We start from the raw sequence: 24,006 nt of genomic DNA on the forward strand, positions 1-24,006 counted from the left end.
AATTATGCGCATGCTGTTCAAATCCTCACATGAACCTCTCAGCAAAAAATGATTGAGTTTGCATCACATCACATCGAATCAGAAAAGGCCGTTTGAGTGAAATTTCATGCCAGCAAACGTAGCATACATTAGAAATAATTAATCTTCTGCTTAGATTTATCAGCAACTTTGGAAAAAACTGCTCCGCCGACTGAACTTCTTAATAACAGTTTACTTTGAACACAATACTTTCCACTTTTTCAGCCATAAAAACGGTGGGCTGCATTTGACGTTTCGTGAGAGGGGAATCTGGGCTGCATATGACGTTGATATATATTTTTCCTCTTCGCGAGTCTCTCTCAGATTTGAACCATTTGAACCGCGGGCACTGCGCAATATTTATTTTTACTCCAATTTGAGTAACTCAGAATGAGCGTGATTGACTTGCCAGAACTGTCAATTCACGCCCGTCCGTCCCGCATTCGCTTTTGTTTATCAAAACTTCATTCACCGTGTTAACACGTGCAATCAAATTCGTTAAATTTATGTGGAATAATAATTATTAGAGCTTTAAGTAGCTAAATAACTACTATTTGTGTTGATAACAGATAAATCTAACAATTTCTAGTGCTGGTATGTTCAAGAGTTTTGAAGACAACATGGTGAAAGCGAAGAAAAATCACATCGACTCCGATGCACTGCTGAAGAAGAAATCCCTTCAAGGCGTGAAAAAGCCTAATCCCTTCGAGATTCAAACGAGCAAAGCCAAGTTTACCATTTTAAACAGGGACTCGCAACCGAACCGCCGATTTGCCGGGATCCCTGGCGTCCAGAGGGCACGGGCCATTGAAAAACGGAAACAAACGCTCGGGCAGGAGTTTCTGCTCAAGAACAAAAGCAATCGTTTCACGGATCAGCGCAAAGATGGACGAAACATGAGTCGGGATCAAATGGCCACGGAACGTAAATCGGCGGCCACCCGACGGAAGGAACTGTACAATCTGAACGACACGGTCAAGCTGACGCATCGTGGACAAACGCTGGAGGAAATCGAACGGTTTGATGATGCGGTGGATAATGATGACGATTCTGACGACGATGGAGGACAGCTGGAAGGTAATTTGGGAATCGCAGGGCTGGTAGCGAGACACACTTTAAGGTGATTTGGTCGGTGTTCAGACAGACCGGACTAGATGATATTTTGACGTTCTAGAGAAACGTTCAGGACTCCATCATTTCTGATTTTTTCGATGCTATTTCAGTACAGATGTATAATCAAATATATAAGTTCCTTTATAACAGCTAGCAATGCAAACATTTTGACATTTCGAATGTCTGGGGTACATTTTCCTGGAACCATCTAAAAAAACACTTGGTCCAGTCTGTCTGAACACCGACCATTTGGTCATTAAAAAGTCACTATTTGTCAGTAAAGTAATCTCGTAACGCGGGTAGATTACCTTTTCATGGTGCGTTACGAGGTAAGATCTACCATATTGTACTCTTGTTGTATCTGTTCTTGTTAATACTGATAAGTTATGGTCGGAAGAGTATAAGAGAGTAACAAGTCACTAAGACCCACCTATTTGTCCTAGATGATGAGGAGGTCGACATAAAATGTCTCATGCGATGAAACCTGTTCACAGTTACACAAAACGACTTTGAACCTTATAAGTAGAGGCAATAACTTATACGCAAGAGTACCGATGCATGGTCAAAATCGGTATTATCCAACCAGCATAGTGGCCTAACCTGATTAAGGGGCGCGCTTTTGAGAGTTTAATGATGAAAAACTGTTTTCTCCAAAAGGTATAAATAGCGGTATTTTTTTCTAAGGAGGCTCTATGCAAAATGGTCAAGAATAATAATTGTATAAAAAACGACTACTTCATTATTTCTCAATAGTAATGGAGTAGAACGACATGCACTAAACAAAGAGCACGGGTATACCACAAAAGATCACAGAAAACTGTCGCAGTGGTTCATTCCGAACAGAAACAAAAATAATCTCGCATAATTTGCGATCTCGCCCTAAAAGCCATTGGTAACCAAGTGTGTAGCTTGTTGTTACTGAGCAAACCAACGGATTTCCACTGTATTTAACAATGCTACGATGAAGAGAAGATCCACCTCTATCTCGCAGTGGTGATAGTTTTTATCTTGGTTCATTCCTTTGCTTTGGAATAAGGAGCTTTACATTGTCATGGTCATTTAAGCAGGGCTGGTAGCAGGTCTTTTTTTAGAGACTTGGCCTATAATTCAATGCAAGTCTCTAAAAAATCTGTATTAATAATGGTAGTCTTCACAATCCATTTTAATCAAAACGGTTCTCCTTTCAAGTTATTCTGCTGTCAAACTTTAGAATTTCCTAAGACTATTTTGTAGGTTTTTCAGGAATCTCTTCTCAGACTCCTCGAGGAAAAGCATAAGGCAATCAGCTGGTAGTGATTGCTTATTTTTTTTTTAATTTCTTTATTAGTATCATTCCCCTGGGCTTGGGATTATATTTTCCAGGGAGCGATGAATTTTGATAATTGATCGCTGTTGTTAGTAGTTTTGATTAGATGTTGGGTAAATTTCAAAGCAATGGCAACCTTTTTATTACAAAATTTAGATTTTATCTTCTGACCTTAAGATTCTGGTTAAACTACTGTACTATGCAGTTGGGCTGCACTAGGTTATCACTCATCAAAATTACTTTCACTTCGGGAAAATATAATTTCAAGATGGCGAGAAGATTACGAACTGAGGGTGGGTTAGGAGCACAATCAGACCCTTAAATGTGCAATGTGGGGTAGTAATTGGGAATGCCATTGACGGATTGTAATCATCTACGAGGTTTTCGAAAACCAACAGGGCGCGTGCACCGGGTTGCGGATAGGAGCAACGGGAGATCAATAGCATCTACCTAAAATAATATAGCAAAATGCCGTTCCATGATTAGGTAATGTTAAGCGATCTTCTATGGTGTTCTAGTACTATAAAATTCTTCACTCACTGGGAATTCTGGCCTTGATAATATCAATAGTGATAAAAACATAAAATAATACCTAATAGCTTAGCTTAGCTTAGCTTAGACTGACTACACATATCAATGGTTGCTATTCCGTGATTGACCGAAGTCAGTGAAAATGCACAAAGAATCAACTAGAAGTTTGGCTGGGATTGGCCATAATCTTCTTCAATGTGCATAATTCAGTGCCTCTATTTATACAGGGTCAATAACGGCGCCGGCCACGTCCTTGCAGTCAGGTGGGATTGGGGGAAGGAATGTTAGTGTGTAACCTTTGCTATTTGGAGACCGTGTTTGCCTCTGCATCTCCACAAAGGTTACTGGGAGGGATGTTTGTTAATGGGAAGGATCGTTGGGTCACAGGATTCACTTTGATAAGCGATTAGACCATGATAAATAATGATTTGTGAGATATATACATGCTTATTTGTAAATATAATATTTTCATTTGATATGAACAATTTCTATGTAGTGGAAAATTATGCCGACACTTGAGCTTAGCCTAGCTTAGCTTAGACTGACTACACATATCAATGGTTGCTATTCCGTGATTGACCGAAGTCAGTGAAAATGCACAAAGAATCAACTAGAAGTTCGGCTGGGATTGGCCATAATCTTCTTCAGTGTGCATAATTCAGTGCCTCTATTTATACATGGTCAATAACGGCGCCGGCCACGTCCTTGCAGTCAGGTGGGATTGAGGGAAGGAATGTTAGTGTGTAATCTTTGCTATTTGGAGACCGTGTTTGCCTCTGCATCTCCACAAAGGTTACTGGGAGGGATGTTTGTTAATGGGAAGGATCGTTGGGTCACAGGATTCACTTTGATAAGCGATTAGACCATGATAAATAATTATTTGTGAGATATAAACATGCTTATATGTAAATATAATATTTTCATTTGATATGAACAACATCTATGTAGAGAAAAAATATGCCGACACTTGATGTGACGAACGTTTCAAAGTTTGTTGAATAAAGTGAACCTTTTGGAAGTCTACACTTGAAGTGTCGAACCATTCAAAGTTTTTTTTTTTAATTACAAAAATAAAGGTAAAAAGAAGAAAGTGTTTTGAAAAAAAAAAATTTAGACATAAATAATTTATGAATCAGAGTTTATGTCGACACTCACAGTGACGAACCATTCATATTTTTTTGAAAAATCATATTTACGTCTCACCGTTGTAACGATTAAGGGTGCAATCATACATATTTTATAGATTAGAAACAGTAGCATAAAACGAGCTCACCAATTGATCCGTCATCCTTGAGCAGCAACAATCCTCTTTGAACTTCACTCGTTTAATAGGCTATATAAAAGCACTCAGAGAAAATAGGCGTGCAACCCGTGAGGGAAAACAACTGACGACTGCTCGGGCTTTCTTGGCGCACTGCCCAGGAGCAAGCGTCAACGTCGGAAGATCAAAAAGAACTAATCGAAAGCGGCACTTTTTCACTTTACTCGATCGACGCGCGACATGTTTGATCCTGCCCTCATCGCCGGCCCCCGCAAGAGCAAGCGTCAAGGTCGGAAGATCAAACACAACTCCATGCCATGGAATCGGAAGACCACACACTACAAACGCGAATCTCTTTTCGCACTCGCGCCACGCGGACCGAAAACAATTGGTCTTGATTCGATCGCTCGCCCTGCAAGAGCATGCTATGGAATCGAAAGACCACACACTACTAACGCGAACCTCTTTTCGCACTCGCGCCACGCGGACCGAAAAAGATTGGTCTCGATTCCATCGCTCACCCTGCAAGAGCATGCTATGGAATCGAAAGACCAGACACTACTCTGGAAAATTATGCCGACACTTGAGGTGACGAACCATTCAAAGTTTGTTGAACAAATACCTAAATGTAACATTGCTACAGCTGTCAGGACGAAAGCATGTATTATTATATTTTACTTATTTGAAAAGAAACAAAAGACTTGATTGGTTGGAACATCATAGAACACTCTTATGCTTATGCCGACACTTACAGTGGCGAACCATTCAAAGTTTGTTGAATAAAGTGAACTTTTCGCAAGTCTACACTTGTAGTGTCGAACCATTCGAAGTTTTTTTTTTAATTACAAAAATAAAGGGGTGTTCTGAAAATAAAATAAAAAAATGTGAAACATAAATAATTCATGAATCAGAGTTTGTGTCGACACTCACAGTGACGAACAATTCATAGTTTGTTGAAAATTCATAATTACGTCCCACAATTGTAACGATTAAATGTGCAGTCATACATATTTTATAGATTAGAAATAGTAGCATGAAACGAGCTCACCAATTGATCCTTTATCCTTCACTGTGCAGCCACAATCCACTCTCAGCCTCACTCGTTTGCTCGGCTCTATAAAAGCACTCAGAAAAAAATAGGCGCGCGACCCGAAAAGGAAAAAAAAAACTTGGCTTTCTTGACGCACTGCCTAGCAGCAAGCGTCAAGGTCAAAGGATCAAAAAGAACTAACCGATCACGCCACTTTTTCACTTACTAGACCGACGCGCGGCATGTTTGATCCTGCCTTCGTCGCTCGCCCCCGTAGGAGCAAGCGTCAAGGTCGAAAGATCAAACAGAACTAACCGATCGCGGCACTTTTCACTTACTCTAACCGAACTAACCGATCACGCCACTTTTTCATTTACTAGACCGACGCGCGACATGTTTGATCTTGCCTCCGTCGCTCGCCCCCGTAGGAGCAAGCGTCAAGGTCGATAGATCAAACAGAACTAATTGATCGCGACACTTTTCACTTACTCTAAACGAACTAACCGATCACGCCACTTTTTCACTTACTAGACCGACGCGCGACATGTTTGATCTTGCCTCCGTCGCTCGCCCCCGTAGGAGCAAGCGTCAAGGTCGATAGATCAAACAGAACTCTAAAAACATAAAATAATACCTAATACTTAAAAAGTACAATGCAGTAATAAATAAAATAAAATCAATTTTCTATACTTGACAAGGTTTTGAAGACAATCAATGAGTGAAAGAACTACCTATTAGAAAAGCCACATCAACTAAGTCTATACATATACCATCAGTGCACCAGATTCCGCTCATCTAAGGGAAGCTATGTGTTCAAATATTTATTATAAAATAACTATTGTGTCGATCAATACTATTTTTATGTCACAATGTAGCCCCAACTATAGGTAATCAGCGGCGAAATAAAAAGAATTTGAAAAACTTTCATGAAAAAATATTTAATTGCATTTGTTAATGCATCTAGGTGTTCCTATTTCCGCTCACGGAAAATTTCCAATTTTAGCGTTTAGTAATGTTCAATTAGTATCAAAATCTCCTAAAGCGTCGCATTGTGCCATCAGCAGCCCTTAGCATCACTCTCATATTGTTATTATTTTGTTGTTTATAAAATTTCTAGAAAGCGATCAGCATATTCTTTCTTACTTTTACAATGGCTGATCTATTTGGAATTTTAATAAGTCAAATCAAACTTCAAAACTCAAATTAAATTGCTTTCAGCACATTTAAATTTTGCAGCATTAATCGCATTACTGTGTCAAGTCTTCTCCATTCCCTATACCCTACCCCAACCCTTCTTATCCTTTCCGATGGTGTTCAAGTGGTCCGCATAGACTATTACGGCCATTACCTATCCCTTCCCCCGGCTTTGGACTGACTTGCGCTCTCATTGCCCCACCAAACGCTGCAAAATGAAAATGAAATTTCTTTATTAGTATCCAAACATTACATTCATTATTTCTAATATCTATGTGTTCTGTGTTATTAGACAACACTATCATCCTAATTAGGTAAAACAAATTTAAGATTTCATTAACATTTTGTTAACATTATATTTCATTTGCCGTAGCAGTTCAAGATTTTTTACAGTTGAGTTGATTTCACCTGCTTATAAGAGAAAAAAACGTTTTGAATATACTTAACCTATTTTAACCAAAAAATATAACGCATTAATCGTGGCAAGAGAAAATTGTAACGATTTTTTGCCTGAAATTATTTATTATTTTATTTGACATTTGTTCCAATACTACACTTTTTTATATTAAACTTTGGAAGGGATTATTAGAGTATGTTTAAAACTACAAATGAACTTTAACACTTCACTTTTTGCAAAAAAAAAATAAAATACTAAAATCACTAAGGTGAGCAAATACCTTTAAACTCTAATATGTGTTGCTTATCTTGACAGATAGGCCTATTTCGTCTGCGACTTACAGACTTCTTCAGTGTCGAGTGCTCGACTTGATGAGAACATCGCATGGATCTATTATTTATACTAGAAAAAGTGTGTGGGTATGTTAGAACTAGATTCTACCTGTAATCGTATACAGGAGGTCATTTTTTAATTGTGTACCTAATCAAATGAAAGGATTGTCAAAATTACAAATTCCTGCTTGTTTGGCAGTTGGTCAATCAATGTATTTATGTATTGTGTGTGTGAAGGTTAGGTATAAGTCTAAACAGCCAAGAGTACCCATTTCCTTGATCTTTGTTTAGTAATTTATTGTGGTTTTGTTTGAAAATTTCTATGCTTTCCGTAATTGACGGCTATATGTTTGAGTGTTGGTTGTTCTTGTGTCAGAGTAGTAAGTGAACGTTTGTACTGTTCTCGTGTTCTTTTGTCGATGAGTTGTTTGTTTGTTGTTTGTCTTGTGTAACCGTTTAATTGTCCTGTGTAGTTAAGTTCCTTTCTTCTACCAGTTTCACTGAGGGGGATTGTTAACATTCGATGTATCATGTGATTGAAGGAAGACATTTTGTGTTGGTGTGAGTGATTTGATGTGTTTGGAATAATACGTTGAGCTGGTTTTTATCTTCTAATCGTTTCTCTAAATTTGCCATAAAAATCTCACTTAAAAATGGAGAAAGAGGGTTTCCCATCGGGGCTCCATTTAACTGTTTATATGTTTTATCTCTAAAGGAAAAATAGTTTTCTTCCATGCAAAGTTTAGTTAATTTAATGTATTACGTACTTGTTTTATCCAATCTGTGCCTTCATATTGACTAAGTAGCCAATCTTCTAATAGGCTTATGGCCTCTTTAACAGGAATGCTAGGGAATAAAGATTTGACATCGAAAGAAACCAAAACTTCATCATCGGCTATTTTTAAATTTTCAATTACTTCTGTAAAATGTTTGGAATTTTTAACTGTTTTACTATGAAACTGTTTTGGAAAATTTTGGAATTTCTGGACTAAATACTTTGCAATCTTGTGGGTGGGTGATCCAATAGCTGAAACAATCTCACGCATTTCATTACCAGGTTTATGAACTTTAGGAAGTCCTTTAATTCTTGGTAATGAAGGGTTAGATTCTTTCAGAGAGTTTACAACATTACCCAAAACCGGTTTTGCTTCTTTTAACGCTTTGTCAACACGTCTTATCATTCCTGGAAAAGGATCTGTTCTTTGAATACGGTAAGGTCCATGTTTAATTTTGTTCTGCATTATTTCTTCGTATTTAGATTTATCAAAAATTACAGTAGAATTACCTTTATCTGCTCTTAAATAGAAAACCGGTTTTGTGTTGAGTTGTTTGATTATGTTGTGTTCTTTGTTTTGGGGTGTAGTGTTCGTGTTGCGGATGATGTTGGCGGTGTGTGTTCTGATTTCCTGTATTTGTGTCCTGTCTGTAAATTATTATTGTTGATTGCTGTTTCAATGTCTATGACTGTTTGTGTCGTGTCAGGTTTTTTTGGTATAGCGTAGGTCAGTCCTTTGTTGAGTAGGGTCAATTGTTCATCTGTGAATAGTTCAGATGAACGATTAACCACTATTCCATCTATGTTATGTATGTTAGGTCTTTGAGAAGGACGTGAAAACTTTGGATTTTGATACTTTAATTTATTAAATTTTTCTGATAAAGATTTACGTTTTCTTTCTGATTCACAAAATTCTGCTATTTTTACTTTAGTTAGGAAAATTTGAAAATTATCTTGGAATTCTTTTGCTAATTTTAGATGTAGAGAATAGCATTCCAAAGTTTTCACGTTAATTCTACCGTAGAGTGCCTTTATTGATCGTCTCAATAATTGCATCTCTATGTCTTTAATTATGTCCGGGTTCTTAGCTGTTTTGACAATTACCTTATGACTTACGGGTGTAAGTCATAAGGTAATTTTTGCAAAAAGTGAAGTGTTAAAGTTCATTTGTAGTTTTATTTGTTCCAATGTTTCAACATTGGATATTATATGTAACTCATTTGTACTATACCAGGGAGGAAGCTTCAGAATCATTTTGAAAATTTTATTTTGAATTCTCTGCAGAGCTTTCTTCCTGGTATTACAACAGCTAGTCCATATTGGTACAGCATACAACATGGCTGGCCTGAAAATTTGTTTGAATATCAAAAGCTTGTTCTTGAGACAAAGTTTTGATTTTCTATTAATAAGGGGATAGAGACATTTTACATATTTGTTACATTTGGCTTGAATGCCCTCAATGTGATTTTTGAAAGTTAAATTCTTATCTAGCATGAGCCCTAGATACTTAACTTCATCTGACCAATTTATTGGAACCCCTCTCATCGTGACAACATGTCTACTTGAAGGTTTTAAATAATATCATTGGGACTATACATAGTCTGTTGATGTAAACCTAAATAAAGAGCTTTGGGTTTATGTGGGAATATTATTAGTTGAGTTTTGGAAGCATTAGGAGAAATCTTCCATTTCTGCAAGTATGAAGAAAAAATATCCATATATTTTTTGCAATCGACTACAGATGACACGCAGGCTTCGTCCTTTGGCGGAGAGGCCTGTGTCACCCGCAAACAAGGATTTTTGACATCCCTGAGGTAACTCAGGTAAGTCAGATGTGAAAATATTGTATAGTATTGGTCCCAAAATGCTGCCTTGGGGAACACCAGCTCTTACAGGAAGTCTTTCAGATCTGGAGTTCTGATAATTAACCTGAAGTGTACGATTTGACAGATAACTTTGAATTATTCTAACAATGTATGTTGGAAAATTAAAGATTTTTAATTTTACGATCAAACCTCCATGCCAAACACTGTCGAATGCTTTTTCTATGTCTAGAAGAGCAAGACCAGTAGAGTAGCCTTTAGATTTGTTGGAACAGATCAAATTTGTTACACGTAAAAGTTGATGAGTGGTCGAATGTCCATGGCGGAAACCGATCTGTTTTCGTTTTCGTTGATGTGGGCCATCATTCTGTTCAAAATGACCTTTTCAAAAAGTTTACTGATGGAGGAAAGCAAACTGATTGGACGATAGCTAGAAGCTTCTGCAGGATTTTTGTCTGGTTTTAAAATTGGAACAACCTTAGCATTTTTCCATTTGTCAGGAAAATATGCTGATTGAAAACATTTGTTGAATATATCAACTAAAAATGATAAGCTGCTTTCTGGAAGTTTTTTGATGAGGATGTAGAAAATTCCATCATCGCCAGGAGCTTTCATATTTTTGAATTTTTCCATAATAGTTCTCACTTCTTCCAAATCAGTCTCCCAGGCATTTTCGAAAACGTTCTCTTGATTGAGAATATTTTCGAAGTCCTGAGTAACTTGATTTTTAATTGGACTACTAAGTCCTAAATTAAAATTGTGCGCGCTTTCAAACTGCATAGCAAGTTTTTGAGCTTTTTCGCAATTAGTTAGTAATAATTTGTTTTCCTCTTTCAATGCCGGTATTGGCTTCAGAGGTTTTTTCAAGATTTTAGATAATTTCCAAAAGGGCTTAGAGCCAGGGTCCAATTAAGAAATTTTATTTTCAAAATTTTTGTTTCTTAAATCTGCAAAACGTTTCTTGATTTCTTTCTGCAAATCCTGCCATATAATTTTTATAGCAGGATCGCGAGTGCGTTGAAATTGCCTTCTCCTCACGTTTTTAAGACGGATCATCGTCTATAATCACCGATTCAAATTTTACTTCACATTTTGGAATTGCAATGCATGAGTAACTAATTGGCTACAAAGATGACTAGAGTCGGTTAAGACCAAATCAATCGTAGATGGGTTTCTAGAAGAGAAAAACATATAGGGCTATCAGGGTATTGAATTGAGAAATATCCTGAAGAGCACTCATCAAAGTGATTGTTCATTACAATTTACCTCCATCTGACTTAGTGTCTTAATGAAGAAATAATATAAAACGGTTACAATAACGACAGTTACAATTACTCGACTAACATAGCACTAGAATTTAAAATGTTGTCAAATTAGTATAATAATCCTAAACTATGGATTATTTCGACTCATGTTTCGAATACATGTCGTGAATCGTTGGCACGTCGAAATCGAACAAATGAGCGACACCATTGAATGTATTGGATGCAAACCGAATAGGATCATGCTGTGATTTTTTAAGCTACTGGTAGATGTTCAGGGATTTCTCCAGAGATCTCTCCACCTCTATATATGGGTGTTTCTTAATATGCATACAAATTATTTATAAAATATAAAATATGTTGAGGTACGTTCAATGTGAGTACAGTTAGAATGTAGTTTACAGACCTAATAATGATTTTCATGTGACTTTAGTTCATTTTATAAATTACAACTTTTCTATTATATCATCGCTGTTATTGATGTATCCCTAAGCATCATGTTTTTGCTATATGTCACATATTAAACCCATTTACATCACGGCTTACATTATGTTTATTTTTCTAAGTTCAATGTTAAATGTTGCATACATCCAGGCAATTTTATGAACACATATCGTAGTATATAGGGCCTTCCTTAGCCGAGTGGCCACACGATATACGAATGCGAAAATGGCAACTTTGGCAAAGAAAGTTCTCAGTTAATAACTGTGGAAGTGCTCATAAGAGCACTACGCTGAGAAGCAGGCTCTGTCCCAGTGAGGACGTAAATGCCAAGAAGAAGAAGATATCGTAGTATACATTGAGCGGGGTGTCGAAATTTCCCGTATAGCGTTATGAGATTGCGTGTTTTGCCATAATGTTGTCATATTTCAACCTAAGTATAAAGTGGCTAAAATTTTACAAGGAATCCGATTCTGTGCATTTATCAAATATATAAAGCGATTCGAAAAAGTTTATATAAGGAAGTGTGGATAATTTTGAGGCACGTTTAAAACCGAGGTTAGATCCGGATGGTACATCGTTGGTACACGCAAGTTCCGAGAAAATCGGAACGGTTTGTCCAGATATTCGAAAAATCGACCGTCTATACAGCAGGATCACCGTTTTTGAAGAAAACGTGAGGTACGTTCAAAATCCCGCGAGGTACGCGCTATGGTACGCAGTTGGTACATTTACGATACGGTATTAGTTTTTATTTTTGTGAAAAGTGTCCTGCTGGATATATTGACATTCGATTTCCGTGTTCCAAATTTCTAAATTGTCTGTGATCAACTAGAGAACTAAATTGCGGTCGGACCTGGTGTCGAACGACAGTCATCATCATGTTCCAAAGAGAAGAAGCAAAGTGTTAGAGGAAAATTGGCGGATTCATTTCTATTTTTATTAGCGAAGAAGTCCGAGTGAAGATCATGAATTAATTCTTATTTTCTTTAAATAAAATGCATTACTTCCAGCATTGGATATAATGTATGTTGTTAGATAAAAATCGGATTCCACTAACAGATTTTCCTAGTTTTCAGCTTCGAATAAATTAAATATGCTAATCCCGGGCTTCTCACATTATGGATTTGCGGATCTCCGCTTGTTGCTGGCTCACTTGTTTGAGAAAAAAACATTCAAGTGAGCTTGCGTCAAGCAGAGGAGCCTCGAATCCATATTTTGGAGAGCAAGAGTTCTTCTATCAAATTTATTCTTTCAGTCTCATGACATTCATGTTCTATCACACATGACTACCGAAAGCCACTATAATTCGAATTCAATAAGCAAATCAGATGGTTTTCATGATTTAATATTTAGACATTCATGTTTGTTTCACATGACAACCTAATGTTGATACACATGTTATTATACCGTGAAGTCAATGACGAAATCCATATGGCTACCACACTCAAGTCAAGTGGTTTTCCTCATTGCGCAAATCTATAAGTAAAACCACGACCTTGACGTGTAGATTTTTCTCAGTGAACAAAACTTGAAAACAATGGTGCCAGTACTCTCCTGATGACAGTGTTGGGAGTTCGCAAATAATAATGTATCTTCTTTCAAGGTGAATTAAGTAATGGGTGCTCTAAATTTCAAAACATCCTCCCGCCGTTGACACACCGTGTCAAGTCACGTCGGCTCCTGAACGATGAACCACGTTGTCTTCGATTGGCAATATCGTTATTTTGCTGATGGATCTGCTTATTTCTCCGTTAGCGGTTCGCATCTTAACCACGCGAACTAAACCATCAGCACCCGGTGTTACTTCTGTTTTGGACGACCAAGGTGCCACAGTTGCGGTGGCATATTGCTCGTAGTCAGCATACCCGGTACGATTGTTATCTTGCCCTTATACCACTTGCTTCTCGGCTGTAACTCGCTCAGGTACTCGGCAGACCATCTACTCCAAAAATCCTGCTTCAACTTCTGTAGGTGTTGCCATCTGGACAAGGATGATACTCGGCCGTTGCTATAGCTTGGTTCGGGCACTGCTGTTTATTCACGACCAACTATAAAGTGACCAGGAGTCCGAGCAGTTAGATTGTTCGCTTCAGTAGATTTTTGCGTTAGAGGCCTGGAGTTTAAAATCGTTTCTATCTGAACTACTAATGTGCTCATTTATTCGTAGTTAAAAACGGCTCGCACAGCACAATTTTCAAGTGAGATTTCGATGCTTTAACTCCGGCCTCTCATATGTGATTCCATGAATTGTACCACTTCAGGAGGATGCATTCGGATTCGGAAGCATTTGACGCATTTCTTTGCTATTTGCCGAATAATACACTTAGTTCGTACTGGCCAATAGCGTTGGCGAATTATTGCCAATAATCCTTGTTGGCCGATATGGAGATGCTTCTTATGCAGAGTCGCAATTAAAATCCTCATCACATGGTGGCTGTGTGGCAATAGCAATTGACACATTCCACACACATCTACGCCAAGATATCAAAATTTCAAACTCTGAAATATTTCTAAAGCTATGCAGAACATAAAAGACAATATGTTGAATTGTATAAAAACATACATTTGATTGAGAATACCATAAAAACATACCTGAAAAGTTATATAAAGTTTATATAATTTATTGGTGGGAAAAACTGAGACATTTAACAACATTTTTATAAAAGCCCTGTATCAAAATTTATCAAGTGTAATATGACTGTCTTATCCGTTAACTAGAAGGGTGTTTGATGAAATTATTATGTGTGGGTTTATTTTTTTTCTATCTTTATTACCGAGATTTTTAGCCCTGGGTTGGTTAGTGGGCTAGGGCTAGTGGGTTTATTTGTTTCAAACGAATTATTGATTCTTTGAAAACGTATTTAATTAAATAGTCACATTATTATGGTGTCGCGTCACGAAAGTTGCCTAATTTTTGACATTGTAAAATAAATACTTATTATAGAACTGTCATATTTTGGATTCTCTTCCTACTCGTCAAAATATGTGTTTTCATAAAAAAGATTTAAAATCGGACCATTCTTCGAAAAGTTACACAAGGTGCAAAACTATTGTGTCGCGTTACGTTAATTTTAACCGTAAATTTTCAGGATGAAACTACAAATTTCACAATGCTCGTTCTCAGCAATGCAACAACCGATTTTCGAAAGTTTTGGCTTTTAGTAGAAGGAAATAGTTATACTAGTTTTAAGAGTTAATGCCACCCCGCTGTACAGTGGGGATTCGCTCGTTGGGGGTCCGCTACATGGAATGACTCTGTTACGCTCCGTTCCGTTTCCAAGTAATCGGCTTAAGCGCCACCTTCGAAGAAGGACCGTTACTCCGTTAATTAGCCCGGAATGAGACTGCCTTCTCAGGGCAGGTCAATCAAAGTCATAAGAACTGATGTCGCAAATTAGTCCCAAACGTCGTACGGCAAATCAAACAAATATAGCTACTTCAATTTAAAATATAAGAAAGGAAAATTAACAAAAATAACTCAATAATCCTCCAAAGGAGAATCGCTTAGCTCTAATTAGACAAACACAATTAACAATTATATTCAAATTTATTGCGTGACGCGGAAAAAAGTAGAGTACTTAAACTAAACTTGAAGTAGGTTTTATTAAATTCAAATTCAATCTCTAAACTAAATCTATCGAGATAAGCGAGTTTGTATTTAGCTACTAAAACTTTTAATTCGAAGGCCAAATTCAAATAAACCTTATGGCCTATCGTGACGTCACGCTTTCCTAGCTTTTGATTGCAATCTTATGCTCGCTCCGTGAGCAATTCAAATCATTGTCTTGATCAATCCAACGACGGACGTCCCCCGACGTGATTCGTCCCAAATAAACGGGATTCAATTCCAAATTGGACACAAATTCACCAACACGTTGTCGGCTTCGGGCTCTAATTTTGCTTCGACTTACTTACGTGCCCCGCGCGCCGGCTTATCATTCGGGGTATAGGCGTCCCCTTGTAGCGTGGAGTGATCGGCCGTGGATTGTAGCGTGGCCAGCCGTGCGACTTATTAGCTTGCGGTGACACGAAACGATGTTGCACGATCGACGAAAGACGAGCGGGACGATTGCTTGAGCCGCCGACAGCATGACGTTAGATCGCCGAACGGTGGATGTCCCCACTGCACGTGCTCGAAATAATCCTCTTCAACGCCGTGCCCAGTGTCGAGTTCGGGATAGCAGATCGTAGCTGGACTAGGTTTCACCTCCAGACTAACCGCCCACGTTGCTTGGGCACGCTAATCTAATCAACGTGGAATGATCTCACAATTAAGCTCACTATTAGTATTAATAAGGCTTACCTGAATTTAGTTTGTCATAAATTCACTAAAGAAATCTCTTTCAAACTGCACTTCACTCGATTATTTAGTTGCTATTTAAAAATAGAAACATCTCAAATTAAATAAACTAAATAATTATGCACGCGCGAAAACTTACTTCGAGTTTAATTATTCACCCGCACAATTTAACTTTTGTTCAAAACGATTGAAATTTGAATAATACTCGGAAAGTATGTCTTGTTTCAACAAAGCACTCCACTGAAATGAAAGGACCGACGCGCTGCTAATTGTATCGAGCCTAAAAATTGCTGCGCAATATCCCACTATTGGAGGATTAAAGAGCGTTTAGTTACAATAGTCTTTTGTACTAGTTGGCCTTTTCCTAGCTACACCTGTCTGACTCTCTCTCTACGACGCAATTTATGAGATTCGACGCTAGGGATTTAAATTTTGAAATATATCATTTTATTACCTAGGCCAACTCCTAGGCGGCGCTTAGAGTGATTGTTGTCTAGACTCTCGCATAAAACTGACAGCATTGTTGTATTCGAGCTAGCTGACAGCAAGACGTATGAATGTGTAAACACGAATTCACAATGTGTTTATTTTAGAGTGAATTTAAATTATCGTTACAACACAGACAAACAGACGTCACACTCTCACCGATGTCCATCGACCACCTTTTTAACGACCGATTCAAATATATGGTAGGTGGCCAATCCACCACTCGCAGCGCTCGCATCGTTTTTGTTCGCGTTTGACGTTTACACACTACCGCCATCTGTTGGTCCATCGGCCAAACACACCGATTTAAGCATTGGGCGTACATGTCATCGTGACTATGATTTTGATCAGGATTTGTTCTAAGTGTTACGTCTGTTTGTCTGTGGTTACAACTCGATTGTTGGATGTTCGCTGGTTGGAAAATATCCAAACTAAAAAGCACTCAAATGTCACCAGAAAATGTCAAACTGACTTTGACGTCTGAGTACCGCAGCATTGAAGTCTTCATATATAGATCAAATGCGTATGTATATGTGCGTTTCGTGACGATTTGCTCTCCAGATGGAGCATTTTCACCAGCTGTCAGTCGTTCCAACTAACGGGTCGGATCCGCTAGATGGAAGGCAGTCGTGTTCCAATCAGCGAACCCCCGCTGTACCCCTCCCCGTTTTTGTGAGATGTGAGTGGCTAGTGACCCAAATCTTATCAGACAGGGATACAAACTCTAGTACAAACTCTAGTGGAATTAAATGGTACAGTACTAAATTCGGATTTTTCATCTACTGTCAATTGATGTTTCTTTCCAAACGGAACACTGGCATGTTTCAAGCGACCAACGACTCTGAGCAAGCCTTCACGATCGATGAAAAGGTTCAAGGATAATAATTTGCTTTTCGTCGTTCGCCCAGATTTCAATATTCGTAACTCGTCTGCAAACCCTTCGTGTTGAGTCACCTTGATAATTTTCTGCGAGGCGGAGCGTAACTTGATAACTGTCAAGAATCCTATGCTCCTCAGGGATTTGTTTTTCTGACTGCAGTTGTTTAGGAAGCGATATATGTATGCCACCACGCACTGAAGCCGTTCGAAGTCATTGTATCTGGTCAACAACTCACTTGGATGTACCAGAACTGAAAAGTTAGTCAGAACTGGGTCGCGTATCTCTAGCTGTTCCTCGTTGAACGGAACGGATTCGAGGTGTTGGTACCTGTAGCCGGCGTTGTGTAGCATTGACGGACCGTTCCACCAAATGGATGATTGTTTCAGTGCCGGCGCATTTATCCCACGAGATGCTAAATCAGCCGGGCTTTTGTGCTGATGTACCGCCACTCTAAACTGCGCGGCATCTGAGTCGAGACGAGTCGCTCTCACCTCGAGTGACGTGAGATGCCTAATGTTAATCAAATGAGAGCGAGTCGACAATTGTCACCTCATTCGTCTCGTCTCACCTCACACGCCGCGCAGAATAAGCACAACTGTTTTTTTTTTCAATTCCAGGTCTTGTGCAAACCTCTTCTTCAACTGTTGGAAGCGTCTGTCTGCCAAATGCATTGAGAGATAGCTGGTTGACGGTGCTTCGGAAGGCAAGCCGAGCAACGAAGCGTCCATATTCTCGGTATTTTCTACTGACGCACGTCAATTTTGTTCTTCGGAAGAATGCTGTCAGTTCATCGGAAGAATAGCTGTCAGTAGAGGAACCGTAGGTAGTCCAGCCGGTTGATTAACGATAACTTGCTGTTGTTCGGCGGCTATAGCGACACCATGCATCCGGGAATCAACAACCTGTTGCATTCGATATGCTTCCATGGTAGAGCAAATCGCCACTCGTATCTATTCATAAAGTAGTTCGAAAACTATAAAATAGCCTTCTTGATCGACACGTTGATCAGGAAACGGAGTTTAAATCTCATTGAAATTATACTCGTCATAACAGGCAACAATCCGACGCAGATAAGTCTCCAAATGGTTAACTGGGTTCGCAAGTACGTTCTTTATTCGTTACAGTTTCGCAGCCACAGCTTGCCTCCTGAATTCGAACTCGTTCATCTTCTGCTCAATAGGACTAAGCTTTTTTTGCTTCTTTTGATCCGCAATCGGCGTATGCGTATTTTTATTTTTCACTGTTTTTGCCACTGTTCTTCTTGGCATTAACGTCCCCACTGGGACGGAGCCGGCTACTCAGCTTAGTGTTCTTATGAGCACTTCCACAGTTATTAACTGAGAGCTTTCTTTGCCGAAGTTGCCATTTTCGCATTCGTATATCGTGTGGCAGGAACGATGATACTCTATGCCCAGGGAAGTCAAGGAAATTTCCTGTTGCGGGAACATAGAGGCACTTCGGGACTGAACTCTTTTGAGCAGCTCGCAAACTCGGGGGTGGTGGTGCGAAACAGCTAAACGTTGTTGAGTTTATTTTATTAGATTTAAGAGTTCATATAGTTGTGAGTACTTACATTTTTCAGTTAGATTCATGTTTCAATAGTAGCATTTGCCTCAATATTCGCGTGACGTATGTCTTTTAATCTGTTCATGAATTTTAGGTTAGCTTAAGTCATTTTACGTATAACTGTAATTTTAGGCACAAAAACTTACTGTGATAATCTGTATAGAGTTTAAGTTTAGTTCTCGAAGATTTCATTATGTTTGATTAATTATTAACTGTAAAAACAAATATTGCAGTAAGACTAATTCAATTTTCAACTTGTTATTTTACTATGTCGTACTCGATAACAAACAGGTCGAGTCGTTATTCTGCTCCCTTTCTCCCTGACATTTCTCAACCTATCTTCGGGTGCTGTCATTCTGTCGCGGTGACATTTTGCGGCAGTGCTGGAAAAGATCCTGGACCGACCGGGAATCGAACCCAGACACCTTCAGCATGGCTTTGCTTTGTAGCCGCGGACTCTAACCACTTGGCTAAGGAAGGCCCCACTGCCACTGTGCAGACTGCAAATTAGCCAGTCTTTTTTTCGCTTTGTTTGTCTCACTGAATGTTCACGGCCAGTACAAGGCAATTGTCGACACAACTATCAGCGGCTATGTTAGTAATCATTTCCGGCCAGCTTCCTGGGAAGTCAACGCATTCTTCTTCGACGAAAATACTGGCATGGTGGCAGCGAAGGATGATCTACCATTTTTTTAAACATTTCTGATTTTTTTCAATGGTTTTCACTTGAGACACAGACAAAAAAAAGTCGGAATGATACGACTCTTTGATTGAAAAGAAAAACTTGCTATAATGGGTTTTAATTACGGAAATGATTGAATAACGCGATGAGATGATGAAACCAAACTGAACAAAATACAATTTTATTTTGAATAACTCTCAAGAGTAGCGTGATTCACTACATATGCAGGGCAAAAAAATAATCGTGAATAAGCATGTGTTGGCGCGTTAACCCGTGGCCAACTCCGGTCGGGTCGGGGTGGACTGTATTTCGGGGCGGATGAAAGGAAACACATCACTACTTCACACACTACACTTTATTCTCTGCACTTATTCGTTGGCTAACTATTTCTTCTCGTGGGTTTTCTGCACGTTCCGTACGGAACAGCATGGTAAAGCATAAAATATAATAATTCGGGGAACAATTTTTAAGCATCCTCATCATTGAATAAGTAATATATCGTACACTAACTAGTATATTCGTTTTTCTTCGTGTAAGCGCTACCAGCCCTTCGAATGATTTTCTTTGTCGTCCAAGGCATTTAATTTGATTCTGTTTAACTATTCCAGCGGACTTTATGGAAGCGGCACATTTCGGAGGCGGCGAGGAAGATGGAGAGGATCGTGGCAGGGATCGTAAAACAGTAATCGAGGAAATGATTGCCGAGTCGAAGCGCCGCAAAGCGGAAAAACAACGCGAAAATGACGAAGTGTACGAAATGACACAAAAACTAGATCAAAACTGGCAGAGTCTCATGTCAGTTGTTGGAGACCATATGAAGGGGGACAGCGTTCGGCCACAGCTGGACGATTACGACAAAATTATGCGGGAAATGATCTTCGAACGAAGAGGAGCTCCGGCAGACAAGCTGAAATCAGAGGAAGAGCTAGCCAACATCGAGAAACAGAAGCTAGAAAAGCTGGAACGAGAAAGATTGGCAAGAATGAAGGGGGATGATGTGGAAGCTAAGGGGAATCATCGGTCGGCGGATGATTTGGACGATGGATATTTGTTGCAGCCGATTGATGGTAACGAAGAAGCATCTTACAATGAAGCAGATGTAGACGCCGAAGATGGACTCTACAATCCACGCCAAATTAGTGAAGAAGGCAAGGAAGATAAGGCCGACGTGGAAGATGAGTCGGATGATGAAGACTCGGAGGCTGGATCAGAAGATGAAGTATCTGAAGATGAATCAGAAGACGGCGTCGACAATCTTTCTGACCTCAAAGAAGATTCCGAGAGTGAAGAGGAAGTTGCGGCCACAGAAATGAATAAACAATCGAAACAGCCAGATCCGGAGACTCAAGCGGCCAAGCAAGCTCGGGAAAAAGCAGAAGCCGAGTTGCCATTTACATTTGAGCTGCCTCGAAAGTACGAACAGTTGGAAGAACTACTGCAGCGACGATCATCGGCAGAACAACTCGTCATCCTTGATAGAATGGTTAAGTCAAACAATGCAAAGTTTTCTCGCGAAAACAAACAAAAAATGGTGTCGCTTTATGCATTTTTGCTTCAACATCTAAACGACCTTTTCGCAGCTGTCGGACTGGAATCGCTTCATGACAATTTCCGCCTTCTGGATGGCCTGTCACCGTTTCTCTACGATCTTGCCAAGATAAACCCAACGGAAACGTCCCAATGTTTCTTGGATGTAATCAAAGAAAAACAGGAAGAGTATCGTAAAAAACCTCGACTGTATCCTCATTTGGATAGCCTGATTTTCCTTAAACTAGTCCCCGTATTGTTCTCTGCATCGGATTTCCGCCATCCCGTTGTAACTCCAGCGCTTGTGTTCATCAGTCAGCTTCTGTCCAGGTGCCAGGTGCGAAATCGGAAAGATGTCACCTCCGGTCTGTTCCTCGTTATGACGGTTCTCGAATGCGTCGAACAGTCCAAACGGTTCCTCCCAGCAGCGATAAACTTCCTAAACGGAGTCCTGTATCTATGCTTTCGGAAACGTTCGATCACCGTAGTTCCAGTGGTGCCACCATTCAAATCGTCTGCGCCGTTGAATAATTTGCTAGCTCTGGACGAGAGTACCAAAAACTGCGACGAAAAGGAATACGCCCTACACTGTGAGGATTTCTTCATTGAAGATGTAGACGATTCATTCAAGTTACGAACGTTGAGCGCAGCTCTGGAGATGATCGCTAGATCCTTCCGGCAGTTGCGCGATACTTCAGGTAGGTCATTCATTACTGTCAATAATTAATCACTAATTTAATTGCGCTTCCTATCACCAGAGTCTATGAATGGAGAGTTGCGCGAAGAATGAAACCAAATCTACCTATCGAACTGTCAAACTGTCTACCTACCTATCGAGCAGACCAGCAAAACAGATAGGGGCTGTTTTCGAAGACGAAGAAGAACAACCATTCAAAGAAGTCTCTTCGCGCAACTCTCCATTCATAGACTCTGCCTATCACCATTGGTGAACTTACATTTGTACGCCCCTTGGTCAACGTCAAAGTTTATCTTTTTTGTTATTACTATACAAGCTAACGTTCAACACACTAGACGATCCCAAAAGGATTATTTTTGAATTTGTATGGCGATTACATTAACAGGGTGTCTAATACCTGGAAAACATGGAAAACCTGGAATTCTCAGGGAATTTTATCCAACCTGGAAAAAACCTGGAATGCTCAGGGAATTTTGACTACACTCAGGGAAATAATTTTGAAACAGTAATTCATGGTTGAATATGTCCACGATAAACTATTTCGAAACTAGCACACTCTATTTAATATAAAAAAAATTCGGCAGCGCCGCTTAAAAATGTTACTTGAATGATTCAGTTCATTAATAAACCTGGACGTTTTTTTGTGAAATGCTTTCAAATAATTCACCATATATTTATTGTAATGTACTAAAATTATCGATTATTCGTAGTTCCGGAAAAAAATATCTGTTGCAGGTTATGAATCTGCATGATTAAAATTTTCAAAGGTAGCAGTAATATTGCACAGCTTAACAAAGATAACATTTCTGCGTGTCTCAAAGATCACATCATGTGCCTAGTAAATTTGGGGTTGGTGAATTAGAAGTTGATTTCGATAATGTTCCAACACATTACATTTTTGAACTACAGGTCCTCAAAGTTGTATAAAATGGTGTTTTTAATGTTGAAAGTTAAACTATGATTGGTATATAGTGATCTAACTCACCAATAATCATCAGAATAGAATTATGTAGGATTCAATTTGGTTTGAATGCACGAATAAATGTTGAAGAAATCGATTTTTTCAACATGCCGCCATCGTCACACAAAATTATTCGTTCCTATATATGGCAAGATACCATACTTTTCTAATACATCAACAAATAACTTTTGAGCTTTGAAAGTATCATGAAATTGTGTTAAAAAATATTCTCTAACACATTAACTTTGAATTCTTTAGTAAGTTGACTGTACTGCCCATAACTGCATAACAGTCACATTCGACATTTTTGACAAATTGGAGTTAATACCATCGAGAGTCATCAAATGATAAATACTTTCGATCAACTTTATGAAATCTGTGAGATTGTTCTAGAAAATTCGAAAAAAATACCAAGTTGTTTTGTCACATTGGTAATTATAACCGCATAACAGTCACATTGAGATTATAAATGAGCCTCGTAATGTAATAGCAATGAAATTTCTATCAGAATTATTTTCTGACTATTTCTCCAGAATGAGATATGAGTTGTACAAAATATCAGCCTCAAATAAGCACTTTTGAGTTCCTAGTATTTTCTTTGAAATTTTAGTTTCCTCCCATACTGCAATAAAATGCACACTTGATATTCCATTTATTCAATGCCTACTTTTGTCGAATGTTATAAATATGCAGTTATGGGCAGTGTAGTCGTTAAACAATGCCTTTCAACACCCAATACCTACCTCAAAAAAATAGAAAATATTTTTGAAAACGGTCAAGGTTTCAGTAACTCTAATTTAAGTAATGATTGAAACAAAGAAAATGTTCCGCAGTGTAATTGATTAATGTAAAAGATTGACACATACACTAGTAAAATTAATACTTTTAATGGTACTTCTGTTCTGACCAGACTAGCTGTTTAGAGCCCGCTCTCAGAATATTTTTAAGCATTCCTGTTTTTCGTAGAAATTCTAATGAAATACAAAAAAAAAACAACATTTTATGCCTTTGCAGAGTTGGTAGGAGGTCTGTTTTTAAGATACTTGGTGTCTATTTCAATACAAGTTTTGAAAAAGTTTCTATTTTTGGAGGAAGATCTCTAAAGTTTTTGTTTTTTGAACTAAATGGTCTCTAAAGTCACTATATTCATTATATCGCTTGCAGTTAATCCTGATGCAAAATTATACACAGTAACATTCAGAGACTATAATGAGACTATTCAACAGGCTCATCTAGATTTTTTTCTCAGATCCCTCGAGGAAAAGCTTCAAGAAATATCCCAGTAATTCCAAGAGATTTGATCTGGAATGCTTTCAAAGATGTTCTCTAAAATTTTGTATAGAGTTCTCTCTACCAATTATCCCAGAAATTCATCCAGCGTTTTTTCGAAGGATGCTTAGAAGAATTTCTCCAGGTTATGC

At 38.6% G+C, this 24,006-nt stretch overlaps 1 protein-coding gene across 1 annotated transcript in view; it reads left to right on the forward strand.

Annotated features, from left to right (window-relative positions):
• Positions 1–441: 441 nt before the first annotated feature.
• The window catches only part of LOC110681378 (nucleolar protein 14 homolog), a 38,123-nt gene continuing 14,558 nt past the window's right edge, over positions 442–24,006 (forward strand). The window contains exons 1-2 of the mRNA XM_021857119.1: positions 442–1,095; positions 20,009–21,625. Coding sequence (XP_021712811.1) covers positions 615–1,095; positions 20,009–21,625 — 2,098 coding nt within the window. The 5' untranslated portion in view covers positions 442–614. The remainder of the gene's footprint in view (positions 1,096–20,008; positions 21,626–24,006) is intronic.

The sequence above is a fragment of the Aedes aegypti genome, unplaced genomic scaffold (assembly GCF_002204515.2).
Source record: "Aedes aegypti strain LVP_AGWG unplaced genomic scaffold, AaegL5.0 Primary Assembly AGWG_AaegL5_hic_scaff_771_PBJ_arrow, whole genome shotgun sequence".
Classification (NCBI taxonomy): domain Eukaryota; kingdom Metazoa; phylum Arthropoda; class Insecta; order Diptera; family Culicidae; genus Aedes; species Aedes aegypti.